Below are 14,769 nucleotides of genomic sequence, written 5' to 3' on the forward strand. Positions count from 1 at the left end.
TCCCTTTGTTCTTCCTTCCTCTCTTCTCTTCTTTTCCCTTGATTTTTTAAAAAATTAAAGTAGCTCAATCAAAAGAAAATCTTTAAACTGGTTTTCTCATGAATCTTTTCCTTTTGAAAAGTTCAAAACAAATCCTTGGCGCTCAATTGTTCACAATTGACTCATCTGAGAAGTGGCTTGCTAATAGTGTAACAGCTATATAATCATATACTAATGTGTAGAAATAATCATTTAAAATGTCAGAATAGTTGTTACCAGAAGGGAGAAAGGAAGGAAAATGATGTTAGAGGGACACATATAGGGGACTTTAACTGAACCTCTAATGACTTAAACTCTGGAAGCACATACCGTGAAATGCTATAATTTGATAAAGCTGGGCAGAGGGCATAAGGTTATTTTTTCAATTATTCTCCATAACTTTTCAAATACAATATATCGGATTATAATTTGTCAAAAAAATATTCCAGGAAGTAAGAAAATCATATTGAACTGTTAAAAGATAAATTGAGACATATTATGAAAGGTTTTAAGAGTTTATAGGAACAAATCTCAATTTGAATTAGACAATGCCAGACTGAAACTGGTTAGGAGTACTCCACCAGGAGGTGTTGGGGAGAGATTTGATTATAGAAAATAGGCAAAGAAAGTAAGGAAATCATTGACTGGTTATTGCTTAAAGCCTAATTGATTGTCCTTTGTTTTCAGTTTCATAACCTTGAGGCACTGATGGGCTGAGATTCCGGTTTGATTCCATAGCCCACCATGGCATTTAGAGCCATCTTAGCATAATGACCTTCTTGTTTAGTTAATTTAATATACCTCACCAGGAGCTGGCCCTTCTCTGCCAGCTTCTCCCTAATTTCCCTCCTGTTTCACATCCGTCTTCCAGCTCACCACCACAAATGTGCACATAAAAATATAGGACCTGGAAAACATTTCAAATTTTCTGCCAGTTTTAATAGTAAGTAGTTATTAAATTAATTCTGTATGCAGATCTTTTCTTATGAGGTGAATGCTTTTCATAGGCCAGAAGATAAAAACAAATCCTAAAAATACAGCATCCTATTTAGTGGTTGACAAATGCTTAATAAACATTGTCTCTCTCTAAGTCACTGAGATAAGATTATGAGTTGGATACAGTCTCTATTCACAAGGCTTTGCAGTCTACAAAGCATGAGACACAAGTACCAGAAACTTTGCAGTTTTTACAGAGATTAAAGAGGTTGCCAGTCTTAAGAAGGTTCAGTGTTAAAAGAGATTCAGTCTTAAAACTGAATCATAGAATATTTTACATCATTAAATATTTAAAAAATCATTGAAATGGTTATTGTCAATTCCACTATCATGAGTTTATCCTACAGATGTGGTTGCACATGTATGAAATGATTTATACATAAGCCTTTTTTGTTAGAGCAAAAGACTGAAAATAACTGAAGTATCCATTAATATGAGTGTGATTAAACTAGGGTACATCCATGAAATGGAATAATATGCAATCAATAGAATGCAGGATCCCATATACCATAAAATGAACAGAACACCAAGAAACATTATAAAGTGAAATCAAGTAAGACAATCAGACAATAATAAAATAAAGCACTAAATAAAATTGTAGTATTTTATAATCTGTGTGAGGAAATAATTTAATATACATATGTATATTCATAGACTATCTCTGTAATGATATAAAAAAGAATGAAAAATAGGATGGAAGAAATTGGGTAGTTGAGGAACAGATGTAGGAGGGAGATGTGTATCCTTTAATGCCCTGTATATTTTATACAGTGAACATGTATCACATAGTAATAAAATTAAGTTATGTAAAGATACTAAGATGTAGGGGAGTTCCATGGTTAGGATTCCAGGCTTTCAATGTCATAGCCTGGGTTCAATCCCTGGTCAGGGAACTGAGATCCCACAAGCCACATGGCACAGCCAAAAAAAAAAAAACAAAGAGGTAAAAAATAAATTGGAAGTAATAAGAGAAAAGAGCACTGGGGAAAAAGAATTAAAAGTAAAGACAGAACTCTTTTCCTTCCTTTTTTTTTTTTCCTTTGCAAAATATGTTTAGAATTTTTCAGTTTAGAAGATCAGTGCTCCAGCCTTTATGAAGGTGATGGATGGAACTGAAGGTATGAAGGGCATAAGAGAAACTGATCCAGTCCGAGGCTTCTGGCAAGTTCTAGCTATAGCCATCATGCGAGGATGCTAAGGCTGAGTTTCCCTTCGTTTAGAGAAATTGATGGACTTCCAGCTGCTTCCTCCCCCATAGACTCTGAGCTCTCTGAAGCAGCGAGGGGACCGATGAATTTTCAGATCTCTTGTGTTCCCTGGGGAATCTGGACCCTAGCTACTGATAACGTTTGATATGAATGACTGACTGACTAAGGTGTGACCTGGGGATCCTTAGTGAATTCAATGAACAAGAAGGAATAGAGTTGCCATGTATTTGCTGTTGAAATTATTTTGTTTTGCCATTACCATTATCTGATGATAAAACATTGGGGAAAAATTCAAAAAGTTCAAAAAAAAAACTTGAATTTGCTGCTTTTAGGCAACTATTTCCATAGAATCGACATTGTTTTAGGTATTATAAGTAATCCAGAGATGACTTAAAATATACATAGGATGTTATATGCAAATAGTATGTCATTTTATATAAGGGACTTGCACATCCTCGGATTTTGGTATCTGTGAAGGTCCTGGAACCAATCCCCTGTGGATATCAAGTTATGACTGTATACATTTGATAATCCTTCTTTCTTTTTAGCACAATGATAAGCAAAGTCATCTTCTATATTATTACAGTATAGAGTTTTGAATATCAAGGTTTTTTTAAGATTTATAGTATTTATTTCCTCTCTTGGGAAGCTGTGAAGGAGGACTTTTAGTTTATAGTAACATAACTCCAGAAAAATACTGCAGATTCCCATTTTCATAACTGACTGTGAGGTGTATATTCATATACCTGCAGGTTAATATATGAAAATGTCTTCAATCTGATTGCTATACAGTCTTAGCATTCTAGAATGTATAATTTTCAATTACTAAAGGTACTATTTAATGTAAAACTCATGTCTCACAGTGCATTTTTTTTGTATGGTTTCCCTGAATTTCTGTTGTACTGAATTTAAAATGTGCACACAAAGGTCTGCAAATGGTTGGATCCGTAGCCGGTTATAGAGAGAATCTCTTTTTCTCTTTGAAACTTCTCATGGGACTTCTTTTCCTGAAGCGTATCTCTTGAAAGTGTAAAATGCGAAAATTAGAAGAAAAAAAACCTCCATGAAGATGAGTTGTTACTATTCACAAAGAGCAGATGACTGTTTGTTTAAAGTCACATTAGCAAATGTCCATTGGGATTTAGAGGGAGTCACCAGTGTTTTAACAGGAACACAGGAACACATTTTTACACTCTCACCAGTTAATGCTGGTGCCATTTTGAGTCCCAGTGTTGGGTTGTTGTTGTTGTTCAGTCACTAAGTCATGTTTGACTCTGTGACCCCATGGACTGCAGCACGCCAGGATTCCTGTCCTTCACTATCTCCCAAAGTGTGCCCATGCTGGTGGTGTCATGTTAAACCTCTATGTCCAGTATACAGACCCTCTTTCATTTCTCACAAGGAGGGGATAAATGGTGCTAAAGAGTTGCCGAGTGCTGTTTGGCCTCTACTGTCTTGGGCACTCACATCTAGAGATCTAGGATTTCTGAAATCCACTTTTAGTTCAAGGCTCTTCTTATGAAGCTCTATTTCTCAGCCTTTAAAACTCCATTGGTGCCTCCTGATCAACACAGCTATCTCACAATTTCTTGCAACATTAAAATTTCAAAACAAGTGGGACCAATATTGTGCCTAGAGCCAAAATAAAGTCATTTTAGTATTGAGGATGCTTTTTTAAATTTTTTATGTATTTTTTAATTGAAAGATAATTGCTTTACAGAATTTTGTTGTTTTCTGTCAAACCTCAACATGAGGATGCTCTTTTTAACCACACTGACACCACTCTGGAAATTTTAATAGCTCTGGGAGGGTGAAGACAATGAAGAGGATGAAAACTTCCCTTTGCTAAGAGTTTCTACCTTGGCTCCATCCAGTTGGATTAGCAGTTTCAAGGGAAGGACTGGACAGCTGCCTTTGACCTCTTCATACAGCCTGACTGGGGCTTGTTCCTCCGGGAGGGGTTGGGCTGAAGGAGTAAGTTCAGAATTTGCCCCTCCTCTCACTGACCAGGTGTCTCAGCTTTGGTTTTCTGTTCTTTCCCTCTTCCCTTTCAGAGTGTCATGTGTACCGGACGGCGTCAGTGGCACCCAGACCCCCTCCTGATCCACTGCATCCAGTCCTGCGAGGTAAGGTACTCCCCCTCCCTCAAACCCAGACCAGCGCTCTCTGCTCTGCTCAACTCACAGAGATTTGAGTCCTTCTGGTTCAGTATCTTGCCCTTTCTCTGCTCCGATGCCCTCTGCTCAGTCTCTTACACGTAGCTCCATAATCCCCAAGTTACAGATATTAGGATTTCTGATTTTGCCTTTTTTTTTTTTTTAAGCAAAATCGCCAGGGTTCCATTTTAAATGACTTAATAAAAAATAAAGTTAAAAGCAAGTCAGAATGATTTATGGTTTGGGGATTCTCTAACTGGGCCTCACTGGAGCTTAGTTATATCAGAGTTTTACAGCTCGATGGCCCACAGACAGGGGTTTGGCCAGGGCAGTGTCTTAAAAACAATTTTGTTTTGGTTGCTAATGCTTAAAAATTGGGATTTCCACATAAAATTTATAAATGTATAGGTAACATTTTACATACACCAAATAAAAATAAATATAAAATCTGTGCAAAGATTTTTCTCTTGAAAAACAAGAGTATCTGGCAACTATGGCAACAGTTAACTGGATCTGAGTGGCAGCTAGAATGCCAGAAAGGCTGCTGCCCTCCAGTTCAGCACTGTCCTTAGCAGTCCCCATAGCTTCCCATCTCCTGGGCTTCTCATTGACACCAGCTGCTGGGGTCACGCAGGCATCTGTTTGCAACCTCTGAGGAGGACCTGTAGTCCACTGGTGATTAACCCAAACTAGATTTTTACCCACTCAAGAAATCCTGTTTACTTCTTCATACAGGGCATCCCCCTACCAGTGGGGAAGTTGGGGGTTTGTAAATTCCTTCACCAGATTAAGAGAAGTTATTACGAGGAAGAGTCAAGAATGAGGCAGAGCCTTGCTTACAGACCATGACAAAGGAATCCTGACATGGATACACACACACACACACACACACACACACGTCCTCTCACCCAGGGAATAGCCAGTAACAAATACAAGTACTCTAGTCTCAGTCACAACAGCCTTTGTTATCCAGACCTCTCACTGGAAGTAATTCAGCCACTTAGCAGCAATGCGTGCTAATTCTGGCTGCACCTCGAGCGCCAGAGGGAGCTGTTTAACTGCCCTTGACTTCAGCACCCTCCCGTCGTACACACCCAACTCTCCATGCTTCTGTATCTCTGTTTCTCTGGATCTAATTCTGGGAAACTGGGATCTATGTGAGGCCAAAGAGGGGAAAAGGGTGGGGTTTGAGACAAAGAGAAAACTGGGTGGAGAAATGATGCCAGTAAACTCGCGTCGGGAGAGTGCATCAGGAGAAACGCTAGCTCGGAGTGTGCTTTGTCACGGTGTCGGCCAGCAAAACAGCTCATCTCCTGCCATCATTAGAAAAACAGATGGCAGTGGGGTGGGGAGGAGGGGGAGTGACTCATCCCCCAAGCAGGGGGTAAGAAGGGGGAAGAAGGGGCCAGGGAAGGAGGGAGATAAACAGACAGAAGACTCGAGAACTGGGACGAGATCAAAGGTATCCTGAGAATTCCCTTCTGGTGCTTCCACACATGATCGCAAGAGGGAGGGTAGACAGCAGACCCTGGAGCTGGCTTCGGTGTTTCCCAGAAGGTTACAACACAGAGCTTTCCCCATTTGTCCTCCCTCCACACTGAACCCAGCACATGCTCTGGTATCCAGAGCATCCCAGGCTGCTCTCAGCTCCTTTGCTGATGAGATGAGGAACAAAACTGTGTTCCCTCTTATGACCCCCCACCACCCAACTGCTATCATGCACAGCTGAGGATTGACCATCACACACCTGTTGGTACCCCCACGCCAGGGGTTCTCAAAGTGTGACCCATGGACCAGCACAATTGGTATCATCTAGGAACCTTCACTTTCACTTTTCGCTTTCTTGCATTGGAGAAGGCAATGGCAACCCACTCCAGTGTTCTTGCCTGGAGAATCCCAGGGACGGGGGAGCCTAGTGGGCTGCCGTCTATGGGGTCGCACAGAGTCAGACACGACTGAAGTGACTTAGCCGCAGCAGCAGCAGCAGGAACCTGTTAAAAATATCTATTCTCAGGCCCCATCCCAGACTTATTGAATCAGACGCTCTGGGGGTGGGGCCCATCAATCTGTGCTTTTTATTCTTTATTTTTTTAATTACTTTCTAATTTATTTTTTAATTGGAAGAAAATTGCTTGTCAATGTTGTCTTGGTTTTTGCTGTACAATAATGTAAATAAATTATAATTATGTGTATATATATATGTACTATGCTTAGCCATTCAGTCATGTCCGACTCTTTGCAACCCCATGGACTGTAAACCTCCAAGCTTCTTTGTCCATGGGAATTGTCCAGGCAAGAATATTGGAGTGGGTTGCCATGCTCTCCTCCAGGGGATCTTCCCAATCCAGGAATTGAACCCATGTCTCCCACATTCCAAGCAGATTCTTTACCATCTGAGCCACCAGGGAGGCCCAAGAATACTAGAGTGGGTAGCCTATCCCTTTTCCAGAGGACCTTCTTGACCTGTTGTAGCAGGGAGGGTTTTCCTCATTTTGTGGGCTGATAATTGAAGTGAGTGGTCACTGCATCCATGAACACATAATACTGTCAGATCATATAAGTGTTATCTTCTGTCTTTTTTTTCCTTTGCTGCTTCCCTCCCTCCCTCCCTCCCTTCCTTCCTTTTCTTCTTTCCTTCCCAAAAGTCATATTTATGAATTCTAACAAAATGTACAGTCCTAGGTTCCACTTAAATTAAGAACATCTTGTTGTCTAGGGAATGCAAAGGAAATAAAGGCCACACTTCCAGCCTCCTTTTGGATAGAAATAACTAACTTACTTCCTATAGGATAATTAACATTGAGTGCCCATTGACCTAGATTTTGGCTCTACTTTTTCTTTGAGCATGTATCTCTTGCAAGTTCATTGTGCTTCCCAGCAGCACCCGTTTTGGCTTACAATTTCTAATAGTCTCTCTTCAACCTTTTGCTAGTTCTTGTAGAGTTGTGCTCTTTCTTTTTGGACAAAAAGGGAGCCATCCAGGAGGACAGAAAAGCAGAATGATGTCAGAATTAGGTTCAAATTCTGAGTCTACCTTTGTTAACTGCATACAGTATCTGGCTGGCTTTGTCTCCAAAAACTTCTGTGAGAATCAAGTGAAATAACTGATTTTAAGGTGCTGTTAAGTTGCACGTAATGTAATGTAACATATTTGTTGCAGTATTGGCTAAGGAACAATATACATCAACGAGTAAGGATGGGATCTTATTGAAACAATATATAAATATTAAGACTCAAGAAACAGTTCACACACCCATAGTCTTATGAGTATTATTATATACTGAAGATGGTCATGGTTAATTGATGTTCTAGAGGCTTCCAATAAACTGTAGAAAACTTTTAAAGAGTTTTGGGGATATTTGAAGTAAGTTTCTCTGGTCATGCTACTGTTTCTCCTGTAAATTCTTATACATACTCTTGTAAATGACTGTCATCTCACTCATCACATTATTTCAAGATTATATGACAGGTCCATCCTTCCAACAATCTGTGAGCTCCTAGTGATGGATGTGTGTTATTCCCTTGAAAAGTACAGGCCTAATTCTTCAGTGACTCCTGCTTCTTCCCCTTTACAGGCAAGCAGAGAGAGTTGAAGATAGAATTTGACTTTCAGAGTCTCAAATTGAGAACGATAGTATCAGTTTTCGGAAGAGCAGCATAGTGGAGAGAAAGGTAGGGAAGGAGTAGAAGGAGAAGGAGAGAATACAACCCTGTGATGCTTAGAATCAGAAAGCCTTGCAACGAGGGCAGCCGGGAGGAGCCGAAGGAGGCTGTCAGGGGTCTGGAGGCAAGCTTCAACTTCAGTTTCATCCCTTAGTACATGCTTCTTGGACAAGTCCATTAACTTTTCTGAATTGTTTCCTCAGCTTTACAATTAGATGGATACAATTTATCTTTTAAACTTGTTGGTCAGATACCAGGTTCAGTAAACAATGAAGATGGACCCCGGGCCAGGTGTCATTTGGGGCCTTCAAAGTGGCCCCAGAAGAATGTAGATCATGCTGATTTTTCAGAAATAACTGCAAATCTCCCTTGTTACTGGGGACCTTTCCCTTCTGTATACATTTTGATCTTGATTATACCCATGAGCCTTTCTCTTAAAGAACTCCAGTTCAGATTTGTGGCCTTCTTGGTTAGCCTTCATTTCTTATTCACTGGCTGCATTTACTTAAATGTAGGTGGGCAGTTGTATTGTTTTTACACATTTGGTAGCTGATATCAACAATGCTTCCATCACTAATTCATTCCATCTGCTCCACCATTCCTTAGATTCTTTCTTCTGTGTTGTCTTCACCTTCTCTCTCCCTTTCTTTTGTCATTCGTATTCCAGATGATAGCCCTGTTAGCTGTGTCAATGTGCTTCAGAATCACTCATGGGCACTGTCTGAGTTTCCTGCTGTACCTCTCGGATGTGGGGGCCTATATATAATACATGGGTAGAAATAATGGCATGAAAATCAAGTGTTTATTGCACCTTTTCTTCTTTCCCAAACTTTAAGCCCAGAGGGGTAGAGAGGAGCTAGAATCAGACTAAAATGCCCCTTTAAGGAGATGTGCAATGCAGCTTTAAGGAGATGTGCAATGCCGCTTTAAGGAGATGTGCTTTATACTTGGGTGCAGAATGCCTGCCTGCAGATCTGAATGAGATGATCAGAGAGGGGGGTGGGAGAGGGTCACAGGTTAGCCTGCATGTGATAAATACCCAAGAAATGAGTGATTGTTATGGGCTTCTATCTGATGTGTGGTCCTTTTGGACTAAGGTTTAAAAATATAAGCCTTCACTTGGTCCCATAGTAACCCCATTCAGCCATTTTTTTCTTGAACTTTTATCCTTTCTATCTGTATGGTTTATCTCTATTACTGTGCTTTAGTAATACCTTTTTCATCACTAGATAGTCACAACATTTTTTTTTTAAATACATGCCCAAAACTTGATCTTTGAAGTGTGAACTCATGGAATTGCTACTAATCTTTCTGACAAAAAAAGAAAGAAAAACAGTCAACTGAGTATGTCTTTATAAATTCCTTATTAAAAAGAGAAAAGTGAGTCTTTTTGAGGATACCTGTATTCAGAAAACCAAGTGTTCCAACCCAAAGTTTATCAGTCTAGGCACTGTGTGATTGCAAAGTTGTTTAACCTCTCTTTATTTCCTCTTCATTGATATTTTGTTATTTAAATAACAGCCAACAATTAAACTTCTCTTCGCCACATTTTAGCTGTTTACAAACCAGACATAATAATCAACCCCTCCCTTGCTTCTCAGAAGACAAATCATATGAGCTTACTTTTCTTTGACATTCTTGCCAAGTTCTTCAGTATCTGAGTGGAAAGGAGTTAATTAGGGTAGAAATAATAATGACCTAGCAGCCAATAATGAGTATAGCTACTCCACTTCTGGTAGGAATTGTGTGGGTTCACACAAATCTAAATCTAAATATGTGTTAGACGTGCTAAAATCCAGAGAAAAAATGAAAATTAGCTTACACTGGAACTGTCTTCCAGGCTCGCTGGCTGCCAAACTCCAGTCCCCTTGAGATTTATTTGTGAATGTCTCTGCCAGTTTTGTGCAATCTCTGCACCAGGCTGGAGATCTGGGCATAGCTTTAGGTTTGTCCAGAGTCCCCTTTGGGTCCAGGGCTTGACTTTAGATCCTCCAGCTGAAATCTCTGAAAATTGGACTTCAAATGTTAATTAGGACTAGGTTTTCATATTGAAAACTAAAACCATTGTGTTTTCCCCCCTCTGCTTTCCAAAAACAAAAAAAGAAAGAAACATTAAAAGCACAACCATGCAAATTATAAAACCTCCTCTGGATTAGCAACATTCATGAGAATTTATGTTTGTCTAAGTCTGCAGAACCATGCTGTGACAGTCTGATGGGCTTTCTACATTTTGCTCCTTTTGTCTTCTCCAGCTTCCTGAGTGGGCCACTTTCTCACTCTTTTGTGACATAGGCTTTCCCTTTATCTCTTCCAACCACACCCGTTTTCTGATTTACTTTCCGCTTTTCCTTATTGTACTGCTCTTTTGAGTCTTCATTTGTAATCCAGGTTTGCAGACAATTGAAATATTATTTGCCTGTAAAAGTAACATTATGGAAATACTAAAGGTTCTTTCATCTGTCCAGGTGCTTTCTAATCATTATGCTGAGATTATAAAAATTCAGTTCAGTTCAGTCGCTCAGTCCTGTCCGACTCTTTGTGACCCCATGAATCGCACCACGCCAGGCCTCCCTGTCCATCACCAACTCCCGGAGTTCACTCAAACTCATGTCCATCGAGTCGGTGATGCCATCCAGCCATCTCATCCTCTGTCGTCCCCTTCTCCTCCTGCCCCCAATCCCTCCCAGCATCAGAGTCTTTTCCAATGAGTCAACTCTTCACATCAGGTGGCCAAAGTATTGGAGTCAGCTTTAGCATCAGTCCTTCCAGTGAACACCCAGGACTGGTCTCCTTTAGGATGGACTGGTTGGATCTCCTTGCAGTCCAAGGGACTCTCAAGAGTCTTCTCCAACACCACAGTTCAAAAGCATCAATTCTTCGACACTCAGCTTTCTTCACAGTCCAACTCTCACATCCATACATGACCACTGGAAAAACCATAGCCTTGGCTAGACAGACCTTTGCTAGCAAAGTAATGTCCCTGCTTTTGAATATGCCATCTAGGTTGGTCATAACTTTTCTTCCAAGGAGTGTCTTTTAATTTCATGGCTGCAATCACCATCTGCAGTGATTTTGGAGCCCCCAAAAATAAAGTCTGACACTGTTATAAGAATTAGCAGTGAGCAAATAAAATCTGATTCTATCCATAAATAACTCTATCCCTTTCCTCTTTTCATAAGGCCTTTCTCCACTAAGATTTCTAATTGTGATCAATCGAAAATACACATGCAACCTAAAAGTTCAGAGTTATGTTTTATTATGTGGAAACTTCTAGAACTTCAAGCCTGGGAGGCAGATCTCAAATAACCCTGATAGAACTGTTCCGAGGAAGCAAAGGGAGGAACCAGGTTATATAGAAGCTCTGCAACAAAGGACAGGTAGCTTGAATGTCAGAAGGTTTTGAATTTTTTTTTTGTACATTAAAGAGAACCGGATATCCCAAGCCAAGGAACTTAGAGCTTTTCTATATATGGGGAGATTTAAGAGTCTAGGCTCACTGAAGTCATTCCTTTGATATCCACCTCAGATCTGGGACCTGTGGATCTGGGACCAGTGTCCTGTGTTCTCCCTTAGTCTTGTCCGACTCTTTGTGACCCCATGGACTAGAGCACGCCAGGCTTCCCCGTCCATCAACAACTCCCAGAGCTTACTCAAACTCATGTCCATCAAGTCGGTGATGCCATCCAGTCATCTCATCCTCTGCCATCTCCATCTCCTCTCCTTCTCTCTTCAGTCCCTCCCAGCATCAGGGTCTTTTCCAGCGAGTCAGCTCTTTGCATCAGGTGGCCAGAGTATTGAAGTTTCAGCTTCAGCATCAATCCTTCCAATGAACATTCAGAACTGATTTCCTTCAGGATTGACTAGTTGGATCTCCTTGCAGTCCAAGGGACTCTCAAGAGTCTTCTCCAACACCACAGTTCAAAAGCATCAATTCTTCGGTGCTCAGCTTTATTTATTGTCCAACTCTCACATCCATACATGACTACTGGAAAAACCACAGCTTTGACTGGACCTTTGCTGGCAAAGTAATGTCTCTGCTTTTTAATATGCTGTCTAGGTTTGTCATAGTTTTTCTTCCAAGGAGCAAGCGTCTTTTGATTTCATAGCTGCAGTCACCATCTGCAGTGATTTTGGAGCCCAAGAAAATACAGTCTGTCACTAATTCCATTGTTTCCCCATTTTTTGCCATGAAGTGATTGGAATGGATGTCATGATTTTAGTTTTTTGAATGTTGAGTTTTAAGCCAGTTTTTTCACTCTCCTCTTTCACTTTCATCAAGAGGCTCTTAGTTCTTCTTCACTTTCTGCCATAAGGGTAGTGTCATCTGCGTATCTGAGGTTATTGATATTTTTCCTGACAATCTTGATTCCAGCTTGTGCTTCATCCAGCCCAGCGTTTCTCATGATGTACTCTGCATAGAAGTTAAATAATCAGGGTGACAATACACAGCCTTGACGTACTCCTTTTCCTATTTGGAACCAGTCCACTGCTCCATGTCTGGTTCTAACTGTTGCTTCTTGACCTGCATACAGATTTCTCAGGAGGCAGGTAAGGCGGTCTGGTATTCCCATCTCTTGAAGAATTTTCCACAGCTTGTTGTGATCCACACAGTCAAAGGCTTTAGTGTAGTCAAAGATGGCAGGTATTCTTCTCCTTTCTAAATTCCCTCAGGGTTTACTACTCACAGTGGAGGGCTGCAATCACTAGTAACTGTGATTCTGATAACTGGTAACTGGTACTTTTTGCTTTTGAACTGTGCTATTGGAGAACACTCTTGAGAGTTCCTTCGACTGCAAGAAGATCAAACCAGTCAATCCTGAAGGAAATCAGTCCTGAATATTCATTGGAAGGACTGATGCTGAAGCTGAAACTCCAATACTTTGGCCACCTGATGTGAAGAACTGACTCATTGGAAAAGACCCTGATGCTTGGAAAGATTGAAGGCAGGAGAAGGGGATGACAGAGGATGAGATGGTTGGATGGCATCACTGACTCAATGGACATGATTTTGAGCAAGCTCCAGAAGTTGTTGATGGACAGGGAAGCCTGGTGTGCTGCAGTCCGTGGGATTACAAAGAGTCAGACATGACTGAGCAACTGTACTGAATTGCGACATTCTTGTTTACTGATATGACAGGAAAGATTCCATTTCTCACTGTGCTCCTAAAATATATTTTAAATGCAATCTAAGCATGACTCAAATATGTTCACTGAGACTGTTCTTAAAGTTCATGAAATGTTGATTAGTTTACTATTTACCTTCACAGTCATTTGCATATTCTTTATCAAATAGTCATATTGACAAGCTCTTTCAGAAAATTCATATAATTTGAGTTATTTCTAATTTATCCTACTAAGATAGATATTCCTTTAAGTGAAATTATTTTATTCAGTTCAGTTGCTCAGTCATGTCTGACTCTTTGTGACCCCATGAATCACAGCACGCCAGGCCTCCCTGTCCATCACCAACTCCCGGAGTTCACTCAAACTCATGTCCATTGAGTCGATGATGCCATCCAGCCATCTCATCCTCTGTCATCCCCTTCTCCTCCTGCCCCCAATCCTTCCCAGCATCAGGGTCTTTTCCAATGAATCAACTCTTCACATCAGGTGGCCAAAGTATTGGAGTTTCAGCTTCAGCATCAGTCCTTCCAAAGAACACCCAGGACTGATCTCCTTTAGAATGGACTAGTTGGATCTCCTTGCAGTCCAAGGGACTCTCAAGAGTCTTCTCCAACACCACAGTTCAAAAGCATCAATTCTTTGACACTCAGCTTTCTTCACAGTCCAACTCTCACATCCATACATGATCACTGGAAAAGCTATAGCCTTGACTAGATGGACCTTTGTTGACAAGGTAATATCTCTGCTTTTCAATACTTGCTTTTGGTAGCAACTGAATGAAAGAAGGTTTTTTTAAGTCTCACACTTAATTTTTTGAAACATATGAAGTAATGTGTGTGTTTGCTAAGTCACTCCAGTTGGTTCCAGCTCATTGTGACCTATGAACTGTAGCCTGCCAAGCTCTTCCCTCCATGGGATTTTTCAGGCAAAAATTCTGAGTGGGTCGCCATGCCCTCCTCTAGATCTTCCAGACCCATGGATCAAATCCACGTCTCTTATGTCTCCTGCATTGGCAGGCAGGTTCTTTACTGCTAGCACCGTCTAGGAAGCCAGTACATGAAGTACATATGTATACCTATATACATGAATGTGTATGTGGTTGTGTATGTTTATAAGTTTGCTGTGATTAACCCTATAATGACATAGTGAACAATAAAAGGGTAACACTCCCAATCTAATTGTAATTATTGGCAAATTGGAGCAAATAGTGTGCATAGCAAAAAGCATACACATTTTAGAAAGTGAAAGTAAAATCATGTCCCACTCTTCGTGACCCCATGGACTATAGTCCATGGAATTCTCCAGGCCAGAATACTGGAGTAGGTAGCCTTTCCCTTCTCCAGGGGATCTTCCCAACCCAGGGATCGGACCCAGGTCTCCTGCATTGCAGGCAGATTCTTTACCAGCTGAGCTATAAGGGAAACCCAAGAATACTGGAATGGGTAGCCTATGCTTTCTCCAGGGAATCTTCCCAGCCATTAATGGGTTTAAATCTCAGCTCTGCCCTTATTAGCCATATTTTCATGTAATATTGTTGTGTTTTTTTTTTAGTTTTTTATTTTTTAAATTTTAAAATCTTTAATTCTTACACGCGTTCCCAAACA

General features: G+C 40.6%; 1 protein-coding gene across 1 annotated transcript in view; it reads left to right on the forward strand.

Annotated features, from left to right (window-relative positions):
• PAPPA2 (pappalysin 2) overlaps positions 1–14,769 on the forward strand; it is a 318,373-nt gene that overhangs the window by 265,793 nt on the left and 37,811 nt on the right. Inside the window, exon 20 of the mRNA XM_069546135.1 lies at positions 4,277–4,348. Coding sequence (XP_069402236.1) covers positions 4,277–4,348 — 72 coding nt within the window. The remainder of the gene's footprint in view (positions 1–4,276; positions 4,349–14,769) is intronic.

This window comes from Ovis canadensis, chromosome 12 (genome assembly GCF_042477335.2).
Source record: "Ovis canadensis isolate MfBH-ARS-UI-01 breed Bighorn chromosome 12, ARS-UI_OviCan_v2, whole genome shotgun sequence".
Taxonomy (NCBI): domain Eukaryota; kingdom Metazoa; phylum Chordata; class Mammalia; order Artiodactyla; family Bovidae; genus Ovis; species Ovis canadensis.